Source organism: Dermacentor silvarum, chromosome 1 (assembly GCF_013339745.2).
Source record: "Dermacentor silvarum isolate Dsil-2018 chromosome 1, BIME_Dsil_1.4, whole genome shotgun sequence".
Lineage (NCBI taxonomy): Eukaryota > Metazoa > Arthropoda > Arachnida > Ixodida > Ixodidae > Dermacentor > Dermacentor silvarum.
The window spans coordinates 440,532,170-440,550,211 of record NC_051154.1 but is presented as its reverse complement, the minus strand read 5'-3'; the positions used below and the strand labels follow the sequence as shown (position 1 = coordinate 440,550,211).

At 44.3% G+C, this 18,042-nt stretch overlaps 1 protein-coding gene across 12 annotated transcripts in view; it reads left to right on the top strand.

Annotated features, from left to right (window-relative positions):
- The window catches only part of LOC119437723 (uncharacterized), a 108,717-nt gene that overhangs the window by 85,283 nt on the left and 5,392 nt on the right, over positions 1–18,042 (top strand). Inside the window, exon 7 of one of the 12 annotated variants that reach the window (XM_049660816.1) lies at positions 17,926–18,036. The exons of the other annotated variants lie outside the window; for them this stretch is intronic. Within the exon in view, the coding sequence (XP_049516773.1) occupies positions 17,926–17,967 (42 nt within the window). The 3' untranslated portion in view covers positions 17,968–18,036. Of the gene's footprint in view, positions 1–17,925; positions 18,037–18,042 lie in introns of those variants that run through there. 12 annotated transcript variants of the gene reach the window in all.

The window sequence follows — 18,042 nt, the reverse complement described above, 5'->3', positions numbered from 1 at the left end:
CGCGCGCTTTCGAACGCTCCGCGATCTTCTGCTTCGTTCTCGTGTACCGCCGGCATCTGAGCCATGACAACTTCTGTACACCCTTCTTAATATTTTGTCATTTCACTGATAAAGGCTCACATTATTATTTCTTTTAACTGGCAGGAAAATCATGCTTTATCACTACAGTGGTCGACTGATCTTTAGGACATGTAATTTTTCAGACCAGTTCAGTTATTTGGACTTCCTAAGCAGCACTGCCACCTACGCTAAAGAACCATGTGTAAGAACGGTAGAAATTTCAGGTGCCCTACGGTCTCTCGACAGATATTTAGGACTTGATCTGATTCGCGATGTTGCAACAGTGGTGGCTGTGAACGAAGTTGCCACTTTTACAGGTAGTACATCTGCGGCAATTGCGCCAAGGTGCTACTTGTGGGACTTGCTGCACCAAAACATTAAAAATGCCTCCAATTGCACCAGAGCTGGTTCATGTTCAGGCTAGAGGAAAGTGGCACCTACGTAAAAGCCTGGCTTTTGTCAACTTTATCTTCAGAACATCTGGAGTCGCCACAGTCATCTAGTATCATGTCATTGCTGCCTGCATTTTGGTGCATTCATGCGCGATAATGTGCGATCGTACTAGCGTGTTCACGAAAGCATGTAGTTTTTTTTTTTTTTTTTGAGGACCTATTAGTTACATATACCTTTATACTAATCCCCTCAGAAACCCGCACGTGTGTAACAATCACGATCTTTCAGCATGATCATTCTTGCCAGCGCGCCAGTAGACCAAACGAGCTGTCTTTGCTTGGTTACCTAGCTTTGAGATGCACTTTAGTCCTTTTTAGTGACTTTTAATGTGGCAACTCTTAGTACTCATATAAATCATTTAATCAGTTTATTTTATTTTGTGTGGTTGCTTCACTTGCAGTGGCACAAGTACACATTGTAAATTTAAATGCGACAGCTTTATGGGAGGACAGGATGGTTAGAGCTAACCTTACCTGATTTTGAACCAAACTTGATAAAAGTTGGCATGCTTGTTTAGTTTCTTTTCCTGATTCTGAAAATGCAGTTATTTTTTCTGTAGGTTCATTATTTCATTATATAATTAGGAAAACAATGTCTTTTGTTCTTACTAATATAGACAAATAACCACCACACAAAAATATACTGACATATGGATCAATAGCAGAAAGTACAAGACTCACAACAAAGGAAGCACTTTTATGATTGGGTCAATGTTTCTTTATAGTACACTGAACTCCATTCTTTTGAACATGGACATGGACTGGTCACACAAAAGGCAAATTTGAAAAACCTAAAACTTAAAAAAAAACTTGAAAAGTGCTTCCTATGTTGTGTGCTCCACACATCTAGCTTCATGCTGCAAAAGAATTATTCTATTTGTGATAGCTACTGATGTATCACAGTAAATGTTTTCTGGCTGGGCAAAATTAGTATTCTGCAAAAATGACGAAAACAACCAAATCTCCCACCCAATAGTAATAAAATTACTATATAACGGTTTATATACCAACATACGAGATAAGAAACTTGGTAGATCAAAAGGAAACAATGCAGATTCCGAAAATGCAGTTTTACAAAGCTAGATTTTTTGGTAATTTTTAGAAGTACTGTAGCGGGGGGGGGGGGGGGGGGGGCTCAAGTGATATTGGAGTCTAAAGATATTCGTTTCAAAGTCATTTGTAGCACCTATTTTGAAAGAATGTTAGTACCTGCTGTGGTAGCTCAGTGACATAGTGCTTCTGAGCTCGAGGCACCAGGTTCAATTCTGTCTGCAGCGGCCGCATTTTGATGAAGATAGAGTCCTTCACTGTGGTGTAGTACCAAAAAACCTGATCATAGTTTTGACATGTAAAACCCCATATGTTTTTTATGGAATGTTACTGCTTTTTTATCAAATGTGATTTTTTTTTCTTGCCTCTGGTGGGTACTAACATCAAAAGGACCATATAGTGGTTGAAATAAAGCATACTGTTTTATCTAGCGCAGTGCATAATCTGTGGCTTGGTGAGAAAATGCAACAAAAACAAAAATCCACATCCCACTGACCTGGACTTGTTTATGGCGCTTGAGATCGCAGCTGCAGCGTTGGCTGCCACACATCCGACCGTGATTGAGCAAATGTTGGAGAATATGTGTCCCTTTATTGAAGAACACTCAACCGACATCGTGTGCGGATTTGGTGTCACCAGGCATAGGTTTATGTCAAGGGGTCGTATTTTCAGGGATACGAGATACGATCACTTTCGCACTCTGGGCGAAAGCATGCAGTGGAAGAAAGCTGTTACTTCACGTCTGGTGCCGAAATGCGCGAAATCGCGCGAAAGTGATTGGGGGTATCTCCGAAACCGATTGACCAAGAATACGGCTCCATGGCAGTGCCGCCATCGCTTACCGACACATGGGGCGCACATTGTGCTGTCAGCAATGTAGTTCTATAGCCTTGAGTAATGCTTGCCAAAGTAGGCTAGTGGAATTCGTATAGGAAAGTTTCATTTTGCAATGCATTCCCTGTCTATGCTGTTTCATTTCGCTACAACAAGATTCTCGCGAAAGCAGATTTTTTCACTTTCCCTACCAATTTCGTTATTGTGGGGTTCATCTGCAGTAAGTGTTTTTGTTGCCCTTCTTCTTGTAGCCATGCATTGCATGCCGCCTGTATATCTGTATCGTGAATACCTGCCAACATCCTCAGCTTTCTGTTGTACATAAATTCCTTCGTTTGGTAAAGTGTTGACGGACTTGCCACACTGGCTTGCCATGGTTTCCCTACCAATCCTCAGCCACTGCCAAGTTTTTTTTAGATTGTTGTTCCAGCGGACATTTTACGCTACATAGAAGCAGGCTCTTGGTCGTTGCTTTCTCCAAATTCGGAATTCAGAAAGTGCTCATAAATTCCTTCATCAGTCAACGTGCGGATGAACCTATCACACTTGCTCACCATGGCTGCCATACTGAGACTGAGGATCAAAGCACTGGGACACATGCGCCACCTGCTGTCGCAAATTTTACTTACAAGTTTTGTGTGTTTTAGTTGATCTCTACACAGATGGCACAATGGTTATGCAATGTTGTTTTTCAGGAGTCATTTTGGGAGGGGAGGGAGTGTGTTGAAAAAAAAAGCACAAAACGAGTATACGAGGTGTGTTCAAAACGAAACCGAACTTTTGGTATAACATCTTTACTGCCTATGGTACAGCATTTTAAGTGCTGTCCCCTTCAAAGTAGTCCTCTCTACTGGCAATGCACTCTTCCCATCTTTTCTTCCATTTTTGGAAAGCCACCTGGAACGCACTTTCTGGAATGGCGTGCAGGTCTCTTCTCGCATTGTCCTGGATCTCCTCTACGGTTTGGAAACGACATCCTTTCAAGGTGGTTTTCAGCTTGGGGAATAGAAAAAAGTCTGCTGGGTCTAGGTCCGGAGAATATGGAGGGTGGGGCACAACAGGAGTGTAGTGTTTCGCTAAGTAGCTGCGCATAAGGAGTGACGCGTGAGCCGGGGCATTGTCATGATGCAACATCCAAGCCTGATTTTCCCACAATTCAGGCCTCTTACTGCGCACAGAATCTCTTAAACGTGCTAGGATTCCCTGGTAAACGTCCTTGTTTACCGTCTGACCATGTGGCACAAATTCCTGATGGACAATGCCTTTGCAGTCAAAAAACACAACCAACATCACCTTCATTTTTGACCGACTCATGCGTGCTTTTTTTGGACGAGGAGAACCTTTGGCCACCCACTGCGATGACTGCACTTTCGTTTCAACATCATAGCCATAAACACATGTCTCATCGCCTGTTATGATCTTCTTAAGAAAGTTTTTATCGTCATTGGCAGCGACGAGCAGTTCCTGGCTGATTTCAACACGGGTCTGCTTCTGTTCGTCAGTCAACAAACACGGCACGAATTTTGCACTGACACGACGCATCCCAAGTTTGTCACTCAAAATTTCATGACATGATCCTACGCTGATACCCACTTCGTCAGCGACTTCTCGAACAGTCAAACGACAATTTCCACGAATCACAGTTCAAACTCTCTCGACATGGTCATCATCTGTGGATGTGGAAGGTCGTCCAGGCTTGGGATCGTCACCGACCGACATTCTTCCATCTTCAAAACGCTTGAACCAATCATAGCACTGCGCGCGACTCATACAGTCCTCCCCGTATGCTTGGCTAAGCAACTGAAATGTCTCTGTGAAAGTTTTCCCAAGTTTGTAGCAGAACTTCACACACGCATGCTGTTCTTCCAATTCCTTCATTGTCACTTTGGCACTAATCCGAAGAACAGCTTGTTCATGTGCTCACTTCAGTGGCTGTAGCTCGCCAACTAACGGTCAGAGCGAAGTGCAGCAAATGGCAGTTTGTTGTCAACCTGCCGCTACATGCGCTCAGTAGCCGTAGCGCGCTCCCTCTGCCAGTTGGCGCGCTATTTCAAAAGTTCGGTTTCTTTTTGAACACACCTCATACTACGTAGGAGAAGCAGCTGTTGTGCAAGGGTGGGTCCCCGAGTTATTTTGAGAGTGGCAGTGGAAGGGTTGAAGGGAACGCAAAACAATTTTGCCAATTGTGCATGAATACACTTCGTTGATAGCGTAGGTCCTAGTGACTATGAAGGGCCAATATTAAGTGATTTGCATTAATGATCGGGCCTAAGTTTGCGTAAACTTTTGAGATCATGCATTATTTTTTATCACTGTGTAAACTGACCTGCACGGTCAACCAACCAAAGTTAGCTGACATGCTACCCCGAATGCCGCCATGCCCTCTGACGAGGTGATGATCGGCCATTGTACTTATAGCCGGGGTTGCTGACATCACACGCGAGGGAAGCCAAGAAGGTAGTTGGTCAGCAAACGGGTAGTATGCTGTCGTATCTGCTGCTCCGATTGTGATGACTTGCGGGTTGAATTTCTATGATGAATTTTCGCGAGCTGCCGGTAAAGGCAGGCCTTCCACAGGACGAAGAAACAGCAGAGCCTGCATGGTCAACCAAGCGAAGTTAGCTGACATGCTTCCGTGAATGCCGCCATGCCCTCTGAAGGCCGTCAATACCCTATTAATTTACCCCTGTCAATTTACTCGTCAATTTACCCCTGTCAACATGGACCAAATCACCTTGAATAACACTTTAAACAGGGTGCGTACAGGTCCTTGAAATCCTTGAAAACCCTTGAAATTGAGAAGTGCGTTTTCAAGGCCCTTGAAAGTCCTGGAATTTTTTTCCTTCCTTGAAAATCCTTGAATTTAGTGAGCAATGCATTCTGATATCAACATTGCAACCTCCTTTCTGTGGTAGAACGCCGTCGATCTGACAAACTCCCCATTTCAGAAACAATACGCTGGCGCGAGCACATATGGTTCAGTTTCGCAAAACCGCACGGGAAAAATAAAAGGCTTCACCGCGTCAAACCGTGAACGGAGCAAGAGACCCGTGCCGTGCTTTGGTGCTTGCTCGGCTGGCAGTGTTTACGCTGCTTTCCTCACCCTATCGTTCGTTTCACTCCTTCCCCGTCGGTCTGCCTTGTCCCACTTTCACTCTTGCGCTGGAGCTGAAGCTAGTGAAGCTAAGAGCTATAGTGGAGAGCAACTTTACCACTCATGCTCAGTGCCTTTGGGTGGAGATTTGTTATATTATTGATCCTAATATGAGTGCAATAACATTACCATATTTTCCGGTGTATAATTTGTACCTTTGTATAAGACGCATCCCCCTCAAAATGGCAGTTTTTCCAAAAAAGAAACGTTATATAATAAGTCACACCAGTGCATAAGACGCACCAGTTCTTTCGCTAAGCAATTTAAAAAGTTACAGTGACGTTTCGCTCCGTGAACGCGGGTCACGCGCAAGCGTATGGGTGCCATATATTTCCTCTCCAGGCACATTTCTGCCATCCTGGTTGCCGCGATGTTCCGTATAAAGTCCAAGGGCGATAACACCGTCTCCGCGAGTAGAAGCGTGCGACGGTGAGCCAAATTGCACACAAGGGAGGAAAGCAGGAAGGCAGCCCACGAGGCGGGGGGGGGGGGGGGCGGCTGCCTGTACTCTCGTAGCAACTGCATAGTTTGCGCAGCGGCGCGCGCCGTATCTTGACAGCAATCTGCAGATATGGCGACTTCGGGGCCGATCGACTCACGGTCGGCCTACCGCCGCTTGCGTTGCTGCTCCATCCTTTACGCATGGCACTCGAGAACTTGATCACGAAAACCCGGCACCTCAATAGCGCGCACAGAACCCATAGCAATAAAGTCAACCAGCGCGCTTCGCGTGGCCATAACATTGGATCCGATTTTGACGGCAGCTTTTCTGAAAAAAAAAAAAAGAAAAAAAAACGCTTAACGTTGCACTCAGCCGCGCAACACTTGGAACAGCGAAGCTGGGCAATCGTAGCCTAGTTAGGGAGCCTACATGCAAGCGCTGTTTTAGGGTGGTGACAACACCAAAATTTTGACCGCTATTAACAGCCAAATTTGGTGAGCAGCCATTTTGATTCCCAATCCTGCTAGAAGTCGAGGCACATTCCTGCTTTTTTTTGTCACGCTCTGATACCCATGTTAGCACGCGATCTATTAAATATCTTTAATTTAGTTTTTCACCAATACGCACATGAAGCCTGCATACATCTTTGATATACTAGTTGCCTATTCCTTTTATTTTAACACATCAAACTTATTTTTTTCCATAGCGTATAAAGCAACAAGTTATAAGGCACAGTGGTGTGTTCGTGGTTGTATTATCTCGCACCAAGAATGTGAACTGCATTAAGCATTGTCGTTGCCTTCCACTTGTACACACTATAAATTTTCAGTGTTTTTCGAAGTGTGCTGTAATAAAAACTGCTCACAAGCCTGTTCAAATAAAACATTGACGTGCCATGCACTGATCTTAGACACGCTATGTGTCCCAGGATCCTGAGGACGAAGGTTATTAAAGGGAGTAAATTAGTTTCACGTCACCAAGTGTTGCCGGAAATGTGGTCTGTCGGCTGGTCTTTCACCATTTTGATTCCCTCATTCTATATTTGGCGGAAAATTTTACCTGCCAATTTAGCTGGCGGTGGCAAGTACCCTCACAAAGGTTGTCACCACCCTAAAACAGCGCTTGCATGTAGGCTCCTTAAGCCCAGTATTTTCCAAAAGTGCGCGCGAACTTTTCATCTTATTACTCATGATGATGATAATTTCTTTTCGCACGTCTCAGACTTACGGCCATCACTGCGAGTTCCATAGTGCAGCTTGCAACACGGACACCGCGTTGCTATGCCGACAACGCGTTGTGAATGCGTCTCTCTCTCTCATAGCGCGCAAAACCTCTTCACCTCGCAGAGCACGAGCGTGCGAACGCGCAAGCTGTGGACAAAGACGACGACGCTCGAACGCAATCATATGGCTCACATATATGCATGTTCTGCAAGCGGGGCTGTGTAGCCTAGTGGTTACGACACTTGCCTTGGGACCGGGAGTATGCGGCTTCGAATCCCGCCTCGGCAAGAAAGTTTATTTTCATTTATTTCTTCATTGTTTTTTAAATCGAACCACAAATTACGGCTGGCTTAAACAGCTTCTCTGTTAAAATGTACATAGGTTGCAATGACGAAGAATTCAGAAAAAAAACATGTCTTATACAGCAAAATACAGTATGCTGAATGTTTTGGAAATGTTTCATGCACCAACCCAGCTAATACTGCAGAAGCCTGAGCAGCTGTTGAGTGTTTGTTGTGTTAACTTTTAATATTGTGGACTCGAGAAGACATGTTTTCCAAGATTGCTAGACATTCATTATATTATAACAAATAGATGTATATTGCAAGACTACACTGAATGGTTTGGAAATGTTCGGAAAAATTGTCCAGTTAATACTGGAGAAGTCAGAGTAGCTGTTGGGAGCATTCATTGTGTTTTGTGAACTTTTTTTTATATTGTTGTGAACATGCAAGGTGATCAAGGCTGGACATTATTAACATCATTGGGATATACATTTATTTATTTTTATTTTAGTGCAATAACCCTATGCTGATTATTTTGAATATTTGTGGTGAACTTTACCCAGCCTATACTGGAGAAATCTCAGCCGCTGTTTAAGTGTTCATTTTGTGTTGTGATCTTGAGAAGTTATCAAGGCTAGACATTTTTATTATAATTGTGATATACATTTATTTATTTTAAGTGCAATAAAACTAGTCATTTTTGGAAATGTTAGAGTAAAGAAATCCTACTTTGGATGCCGCTTCGAGTCCTTGAAAAACCTGTGACCTGGAAAGTCCTGGAATATCCTTGAATTTTTGCCTTGGGAAACGTGTAAGAACCCTGTTTAAACAAATTGGCAGAACGGTGTGCTAAATGGGAAATGGTAATTAACCTTCAGAAAGCTGTGCACACGTGCATCACTAATAAACACAACAAACTTTCCTTTGCCTACCATATAAAAAACAACCCCCTTGAAGAGGTTGAGGAATACAAATATCTAGGATTGGACATTAACTTCCAGTTTCAACTGGTTGACACTCATATAAATAACATATGTTCTTCAGCCCGAAAAAAAAATTAGGCCTTTTGAAACGTAAGTTGGGCGAATCTTTCCTCTCCCTAAGATTGATGACATATAAAACTTTCATCAGACCTGCTTTGGAATACGGCAGTGCTGTTTGGGACCCTTTTACTCAGGCAAATGCAGAAAAAATTGAAAAAATACAAAGATAGCCATCCGCTATGTCTACAAACGTTTGAAACATCTTGACTCACCTTCGGCAATGTTACAATTGGCCTAACTTGAACCACTTGCTCAAAGGAGAAAAACAGCTTGTTTGAATTTCTTAGCATCTGTTTATTTTAGTAAACTGGGAATAAAACCTGACGATAACTTGGAGAGACACACTGGTCGAGCCTCTTGTCACAAACACAGTCATCACATCAAGCCTGTATTCGCAAGAACTAACTTATACAAATATTCATTCTTCCGACGTACAATTACAGATTGGAATTCATTACCATCAACTTCGCCCTTGCTAAGTGATACTTTGTGATTTGTTACCTATACCACCTCAGATATTTTTTGAACATTTCAAGTAAACACGCGCATCGAGTTCAGAATGCCGTCACGATCAACGATGCCAAACGTTGCAGCGCTACACACCGCGGGAGCACCACAAAATAAAAAAAAAACAATGCCGTCCTCCTCCCCTCGCCTTTCCGGTATCCCCAGCGGTCGTCACGATGTCAGCAGGGGGAATCTGGTGATGTCAACTGCGGAAACAATGTCCATTGGTTGAACAAGAACCTACGACTTCCAGTTAGTCTGCTAGCAGGTACGCGCGCTTCCTGCTCTTCCTCGTCGTGTTGCTCATTTGTGCGCCCTTGCAAATCAGTAATTACAGCCCGCAACGCAAGTGCCAAATTGCTCGCGTTCCAACACAGTCGTGCTTAGCGGTCTGATTAGCTGCGCAAACAGAGTGCGACAGTGTTGGCCTTTCCAGACATGCGCGTAATACAGGCTCTATAGCGGTAAGCTTCGCATAACACGGGCTGGCACCGCAGCAACAGCGAGTAGCCGAGAAGCGCTGAGTCCACGTTACAGGCACGGTAACTCGTCGCACACCGTTTGCCATTCCCGGGCCGCCGTTTGACAGCGGTTTTTGCTCAAGAATGGCGAGATTTCCTTGCCGTACGTACAGAGGATGAGACCGGGACTCATTTGTGCGGCAGACTCACCGCCACTGATCGCTCGACGGCGCCGATATCATCACTAGGCCTTTTCTGGTTCCCTTCAAAGCTAAAACGGAGGGCGCTTCGAAATGAAATACCGACGCTCACAAGCCGCAATATTTTCTTATCGTTGTTATCACTCTTCGCAGTAATTGTACACAAAGATGAAAAATACGCTGATATTAGCGGCGCCGTCGGCTGCGATGCGAGCACAGCCGAGCTCGTCGTCTCCCGGCAGTAGCCGTGTGCTGCAGCCGATGTTTTATTGCCGGTGGCGGAGGCGCGTAGCTTCGCGGTCGTCGATTGGCCCATTGATTGTGCAGCAAGTGGGGTGCTGGCCGAACTGCCATCTACTTTGGACACCTCTCGCACGGCAGACGTTCTACGGCACCGGCGGCCGGTTCGCCGTCGGTATATGTGCCACTAGTGTTGACGTGACCGGAAGTCGGCAGTGTTTTGAGAAGCGCGTTGGCGATGACGTATGTCACGTGACCTTTCGAGAAGCACTCGGCGAGGAGGGGAGACCAGCCGATGAGGAGAGTAGCAAAGGAAAGAGCGAAACGAGCGAGGGATGTTTTTCGATCATCAAACGCGTGTAACTATGCTATTATGGCACCATGTTGAAAAATTCTCGCGGCTATGTGTTCGTTGTAGACTCGTGCACAACTGCAACACCACAACTAAATTTCGACCTCTGGGTGGTTTAGGGGCCCTTTAACATGTATGTCTTCTTTTTTGTGTTTGCACCCTCTCCTGCTTGGACTATTGTTCGCAGTATTGTACCGCATAATTTATGATGTTTAGTTAAGCTGCATTGCAACGAATCACAGCAGCACCATTCCCCATGTTTCCGCCTGCCTCTGCTCATTCTGTGTAGAATGGGTGAGTGATATCACTCCTGCGAGTGAGTTGATTTGCTTCCTGTGGGATGCCATCGGCAATACTTAAAGCATGCTGCTCCACTAAGCTTCTTGTATTGCAATAGCAATTATATGGACACTCCAAGCAAATTTTTGCCATCATCGTCGCCGTGACGTTTCATATATATTATTTAGGCATATGTATGCTACATGCCACGCCATTCTATCTCTAAAGTTGCTCACATTTGATAGTACAGCTCAGACCACTTATAACCTAACCACTTATAGTGCAGGATCGCATATTATGCTGTCTTTCCTGACTTCCGTTTATTTTCCTATGGAACTCAATGTATACACACACTGCTTATAGAGCAGCCGCACGAGAGGAAATACTGGTTATAATGTGGTTTTCGAACATCGTGCAGACAAGCCGAGGCAGCGAAGCGCGCTTCTCAAGTGTGCGCACCGGCTGAGGGGAAAGCAAAAAGGCCGATGCAGAGAAGGATGAGGAGACTCGGAGCTCTCGACGAATGAACAAGGAATTGGGGGGGGGGGGGGTAAGGCGGCAGCAGGCTGGCTCAGTGGGTGCACAGGGGCTGTCTATGCGACGAAGAAGCCTTTTTCTCACGCTGTGTGTCAATTGCGCACGGTCCACACTGAAGGCATGCGCATTGTCACTCTATGGCTCTTCAGTAAATACAGTCGTCGATTGATTTTTCAGACCTGGACGGGGTTGCAAAATGTCTGAATTATTGTGCAGACTAGCAAAACGAATATCAATGGTAAAATCAATTTGTTGTTTTTCACAAAGACCACAGAAAAATTGAACAAGCCACGAGTGTATTTCGCGTTCGCCCGTCATGATGTGTGTTGTCTTAAAGTGCAGATGTCGTGCGTGCGACCTTGACGCTGTCAGATTAAATTATTTCGCAAAATTCATCAGTTCAGAACATTGTTCACATGCGAGCTTTCGGCATTCCTACCAGTATGCACAGATATAAACTTTAGCTGTACGCATTCGCAGTAGTCAAGTCTATCGCCCATGAACCCTGCTTCCAGTGCGCTGCCGTGAGTGCAGCCTATGTGCGTCATCTCGTGCCAGCTCTCCGTGCATTCATCTATGGGTACGAATGTATATCAAGGGTGAGCTTCCCACGATGGCATGCGAACCAACACCCCCGCCAGCTCGGCCTAACCAGCACCGTCGCATCAGCAGTCAGCAGCCAACGTCATGGTTTGGTTCAGAGTTAACGGAACGCTTCACAGTGGCTGTAAGGTACTTGGAAAGTGAAGGAACCACCTTTGCCAACGAAAGTGCTGGCATAGTGTCCCGTATGCTTCGATTCCCGTACACACATGGCTGCTTGGTCTACATGTTTTGCATGTGCACAGCCTTTGAAAAATGTTTTGGTTATAGTGCGGAAGTTCCCGACTCCAGCAACTTGGGTTATAAGCGGTCTATGCTGTATATGCATAACTGCCAACATTCCTAATTTTTTCGTTAAGTTTATGAGTTTGGGCCTGTTCTACGATTTTACAAATGTTACGTCAAGCTTAATGGAAAACACATTCTCTTTGCGAAAAAGTTTTAAAGGTGTTGAAGAATGCAGAAGTGCAAGATTGCAAGAAAATTATTCAAGAAAGAAATTGTAATAGCACCTACGCTGCCCTCTTGTAGCAGCGCAAGCTGCCATATATCAGAGGGCTACCTGCTTCAAGCAAGTTTATCCAGACAAGTTCGTTAAGCAGGCGAAATCAACTGCAGCAACGTCTAAAATCTAAAAGCAATTGAGTTGCTTTTCAGTCTTTGCTGTTTCTAGTTTGCTGCTGCTTGTGTGTTGTGTCTAATTGTAAATTGTCATAAACTAGGCCATGTGTATACCACAAAAGGTGTGTACTCAGAAAAAGCTTTAACGAAATGCATACTACCCCTCCCCCTCTTTGTCGTGTCTGCAGGATTTTTATTAATTTTAAGGTGCATAGGTTGGCAGGTATATATGTGGCGCTAGTACACAATTTCTGTACCTGTAAAAGGAAAAACATGCATTAAATGTATATGGTTCTTCAAACCAATGACACACGTTCGTTGTCAGCATGTGGGTCATCTGCTGCAGCTGTTGTGTTTACACAGGCATCTGTGCCCATTGTTTAGGAAACAAGTGAAATAAAAAAAAAGTCGCAGTTTCGCCCAAAAGGCGAAGCATCAATTGCGATAGCAAATTAGTAGAGAGCTATACAGAGTAAGGATAGTAGCTTTATCGGCTTTATAAACTTGGACACATTCACTTCCTAACTAAATTAAAAGCATGGTGTCAGCGCGCACAAGCAAACATGCATAGATCACACTCGATGACTGCAGCCAACCGTTGTCAAAATGCTGGCATTTTGGGAAGGTTTGTGCGGTCTATCGCTTCAACGAAAAGTGAGTGGCGAAAGCACAGCGCATACAAAGGTAGGAGCCGTGTGCAGGTGGCTTTCAAGATGCAGTGCGTGCGACCGCCTGTAGCCGCGCAAAGTACAAGTACACAGTTGCTGGCAGAGTAGAAGCCGCACCCCCTCCCTCCTGCGCTGCCTTCCCGCTTTCCTCCTTTCACGTGTGAGATTGAGTCAGCAGTTCCTCTTGCGCCTGGTCACAAGATACGCAGTTGGTGCTGCAGCACAACGTAATCCCCTCCTCTCTGCCTCCCATCCCCCCACGTCCTTTCGCGCGACACAAGACGTCGCGTTTGCTCTCTGTGAAAGCACGCGTTCCTTGCGTGCTTTCACTCGCACATACACTATATGGCGCGCGTCAGCAATTTTATCGCGCTTGGACTTTATACAGAACCTGACGGCGACACCGAAGGCAGAAATCCGCTTGGAGGGTTCATATAATTGCTATCGCAATAAAAGTTTATTTTTAAAAGCTGAGCATTGCTGTTGACTTGTGACGCTGCACAGAATAAGGGAAAGAGTGAGAAAGATTGCAGGAAAGGTTAACAATGGTGCAGTGGGATTCGGAGGGGTAATCTCGCGTCAACACAAGTGTCGCGATGTCTTTTTCTTACGGGAGAAACATGAATGGTACCAGCACTCTGCTTTTATGTACCTCTCAAGGACACTGGTAAACCAGCACCCATCTGTTTGTGTTGCAGGTGTATCCATGTAGTAAACTGCACTGGCTGCATGCTGTAGAACGTGCGAGCGCTGCATCTAAACTCATCTTGAGACCACCATCTCTACATTAATGAGAAAAATTGTGTCAGAGACACCAGAACATACTACGATTCAGATCAACTGAAAGTAGGCAGCCTTTGCGTCACTGCATGATGTTGCGCCCCAAGGAGGTAGGCTGTATAGAGTAAGAGTTGAGGCAGAACAGCATGGCTTGAGAAGTGGGTTGGGGTTACACTTCTCGCTCTTGACAGATACTTGTGAGAAAGCATTCCGCAAAATACTACTCTCTGTTTTTCTCAAACCTCCCCTTTTTCAGCCATTCCTGGAAAAAAATTTAGGACCTAGGGTATATCAAAATTCCTCTTCCAACAGTCACTAGAATAACTTTCTCAAATGCAACAAATGTCATTAAAATTGGCCGAGGGAAAATCTCAAAAAAGCATTTCTGCGTTTTACATGTATTTGAATAGGCAGCATTGGAGTAGAGCCCGAGCTAAAGCTTAAGATGTGCAGTGATGACCAGCACGTGGCAACCAACACATGTAGCTTTCTGCATCTCTATAACCGTGGACACCTCATCGCACCAAAAGAAGCCATGTATGCATGAGTGCTGAGCACACTTGGTGAAGTTGTCATACATGACAATGAAGGCTCTTGCCAACCTGTGCTAGCTGCTTTCGGCACAGTGTAACAAGTACACTGTCAGTCATTTTCTTGTCCTTGCCAACCTAAAAGACAATGCATGCACCGACGTCAAAAAGCTCAGCAAGTTCATCCACACATGGATAATTCTTACATTGCCGCAGCTTCACGTAACACTTCAAGATAAGCTAAATTATGGTGCTACCAAGGGCATCCCTGATATGGTGCTTCTTGAAATACCACACCAGTTTTGGCGGCAAGTCAATCAGCAAGGTCATCTACAAGGAATCACGTTTAACTCTTTCCCTACCATGAGGAAAATAGGTGTTTTTTGTATGTTACGACAGACGTTTTTTTTTTTTTCTGAAGGAACTACGCACTCAATATTTAATGTAATAATATAAACAGAAAGCAAAATGAATGCGCTTTTCATGCACAAAAGTTTTATTAACGAGATATATGTCATAAAAAAGATAAATTGTTGAAAGCAAGATTGTCCGATAAAATTGAACGAAGTTTGTAAAGACACACTTGTATCTACTAAAAAAATGTTACAAAAATTATGAGATATACAAAATGTATTGCCATCTATTAGGCACTATTAAAAAAATTAAATTTTTCATTGAACAGGTATTCTGCTACAAAAATTTAACTGCAACTGTAGTTGGGAGTGCTGCGCTGCGGCCGCCAATGTTCTGGGCTGGTTTGCATCATCGTCGCTTTCAGACTGAAAGCCCAACGAAAATTCAGCGTCCTCTCACTCACTGCTATTCGATGTATGGATAAGATCAGCCGCAGAGGCAACATCTGCGATCTCCCAAAGCATGCGCGCCGTTTCCAGAGCTGACATTTATGCATTCTGCTTTGACGATCGCGAAACTTCGGAGCACGTTTAAAAATCACCGCTTGGTGGGAAAATAGCGAACTGCTTAGGAAACAAAGGTATAGATTCTCCTCTTTCACGTCCAATGGCGTAGTGTGTCCGTGAGTGGCGCGGAAGGTCTCGAAAGCGGTGTTTCAAACCATCGATAGCGGGCGGCCATTTTCTCACTCTCCTTTGATGATCGCGAAACTTCGGAGTGCTTTTCAAAATAACCGCCTTGTGGTAAAAAAGCAAACTGCTTAGAAAACTAAAATATAGCTCTCCTCCTTCACGTCCGATAGCGCAGTATGTCCGTGAGTGGCGCAGAAGGTCTCGAAAGCGGCGTTTCAAACCATTGATAGAGGGCTAATCGTGCCCAATGGGCATGGTACACAAAGCGTTACAAAAACTAGATTTTTGGGTTTTATGTGCCAAAACTACATCTGTTTATGAAGCATGCTGTAGTGGGGGGCTCCGGACCAATTTTAATCACTTGGGGTTCTTGAACGTGCACCTAAATTTAAGTGCACGAGTATTTTACCATTTTACCCCCATCGAAATGCGACCGCCGCAGCCGGGATTAGACTTGCAACTTTGAGCTCAACAGTAGAACACCGTAGCCACTGAGCTACTGTGTTGGGCAGGAATCGCATTCCTGTTACCTTGTTTGTATCCATCTTACCATCATAGTTGTCATATTTACCATGGCAGAAAATTGAGGTATGTTTAATAACTACATTAAACTTATTGTTAATTACTGTGATCTGTCTTCACGCCCCTTTTTTTTTTGTTGATAATGTCCTGCCATTACAGAATTGTGCAGGACAGCGGTTTTCCTGATCATAAGCTATGCACATTTTAAAATAATTTGCTAACAGTTTGTGGCTTTGAATAAAATTGCAAAGTAGCAGCATGATATACATACATTTGCACACTGGTTGAGAAATATTGGTCTCTCGGAAACTATCTTTCGAAGCACAGAGAGCAAGTGCAGTGGGATTCTTGTGGGCAGAGCTACTGAATTCTTAAGTTATCATTGAATATAGTTGTCACCTTCTTGCACACAAGGTAAATAAGTTTCCTGTGGACTTTGTTTACGTCAAAATATACCATTTTTGGTGGCTTCAACAGAATTGACAAGTACACTATGCAGTCACTGAAACACTTTGTGCCAGCACACACAGCACATGCACAAAATAAGAGAGCACTTTTTGCACTTAGGTTCTGTCTTGGCTTCCTCAATCTGGAATGATGGCCATCAGGCCAAGGCATTAAATTTTTTTTGGTCGCGCTCGTACCATGGCACTGCTATTGTAGTTAATCTTGTCCAGCTCACGCCTACAATAACTTGGTGTAAATATTTGTTTGTGTAATTAGTGGATGAATTTCTTGTGAAATCTTACCTCGATATGAAGGCCTGCGAGGTTCTGGAATTTGATCAAGCATGAGGGAGTTTGGCCCTGCCACATGGGGAACCCAATAGCTGTTAGATGTCAACAGCCTGAAACCAAGCTCTTGTGGCACTGCCATTGATAATAGTTCTGTGTCTTTTTCAGTATAAGCATAAAGCAGGGAAAAAACACATCTTACTGCTGTTGAATGTTTCTCAACAGGTGAAATAGAGCGGATGTTCCGTTAGGGATAAAATTGCTTTATTTACAGGAGATGGTCGATGGTGAGTGCACTCTGGCAGCCAGAGCTTCTCATCGTCATGTTCTCTCCCATTTCATTTCTAGTATTCCGTTATATTCAACGACGTGATTTTTCGGACATGCCTGATTCAGGGGTCTTCGTGGCACTGCCAAGTACCTCATAGAGCCAGTGTATAAGGATGTCTGAAATTTCAGCTGCTGGACCCTACGCTGTCTGATGTTTGGACTTCATGCCGTGACCGCAGGTCCGAAACAGCACTAACTTAAATTTTATTATCTCAGAGCAACGAACAAGCACTCTCGCACGCCGATCCGCTGGCAGCCATAGTAGTTTTGTGCTGTTGTTAGGCTTAGCTGCTTCGACGCTCGCTATCAAGCTTCCTGCTGTTCGGTGCTGAGTTTTTCATTTAAATGATTCGCGTACGTCATCCTCGCCAATGGCGCGAAACACGGAAAAGCATGACAAGGGTCTAAAGAGTTGCATTACGCCAGTTTGCAAAAGTCAGCTTCGTTGCAAATACAGTTTTTTCAAGCATACGTACTGTATTGCAGTGAAGCACACCAAGAGTGCAGTGGGGCCACTGTCATGGGAGATAATATGTGTTCCTTAATTATGCATGTGCGTATGGCACCCGCCATCTCCTTTCACAGTACGAGCGCTGTTATAATTATACTGGCATTGTCCTTTAAAGCTGTTTCGGGACGTGGCTGTGGTGATTTCAGCTCCTGAGGGCAGTTAAAGGCATGCATTCGTCTTTTTGTATATTTTCATAGTCCCTAGCGAGTCCTAAAAATCACATTAACTGTACATAATAATTATGATTTTACTTACTCGCTTTGTTAGCGCACTTGTGCATTTTAGACGGGCTAAGGTCTTATTTATCATTGTAAACATTGCGAAGGTGTTGCTGTGTTGTTTTCATCATGGTGTGGGCCCCGCACTTTTTCTTGATGGATGATATTACATTATCTTTACAAGGTGAACAGTTGATAAATGTTTTGTGTGCATTTTACATAGTAAATTATTGTACATGTTTAGTGCAGAGCAATCATATGCAAGGAAGAACGAGAATGGTACTGAGTCCGGAAGGAGGCTGGCTACAAGGCTTTTCATGGGGAACGACAGCTCTTCACCACAGGCTGCACACTATCTTTG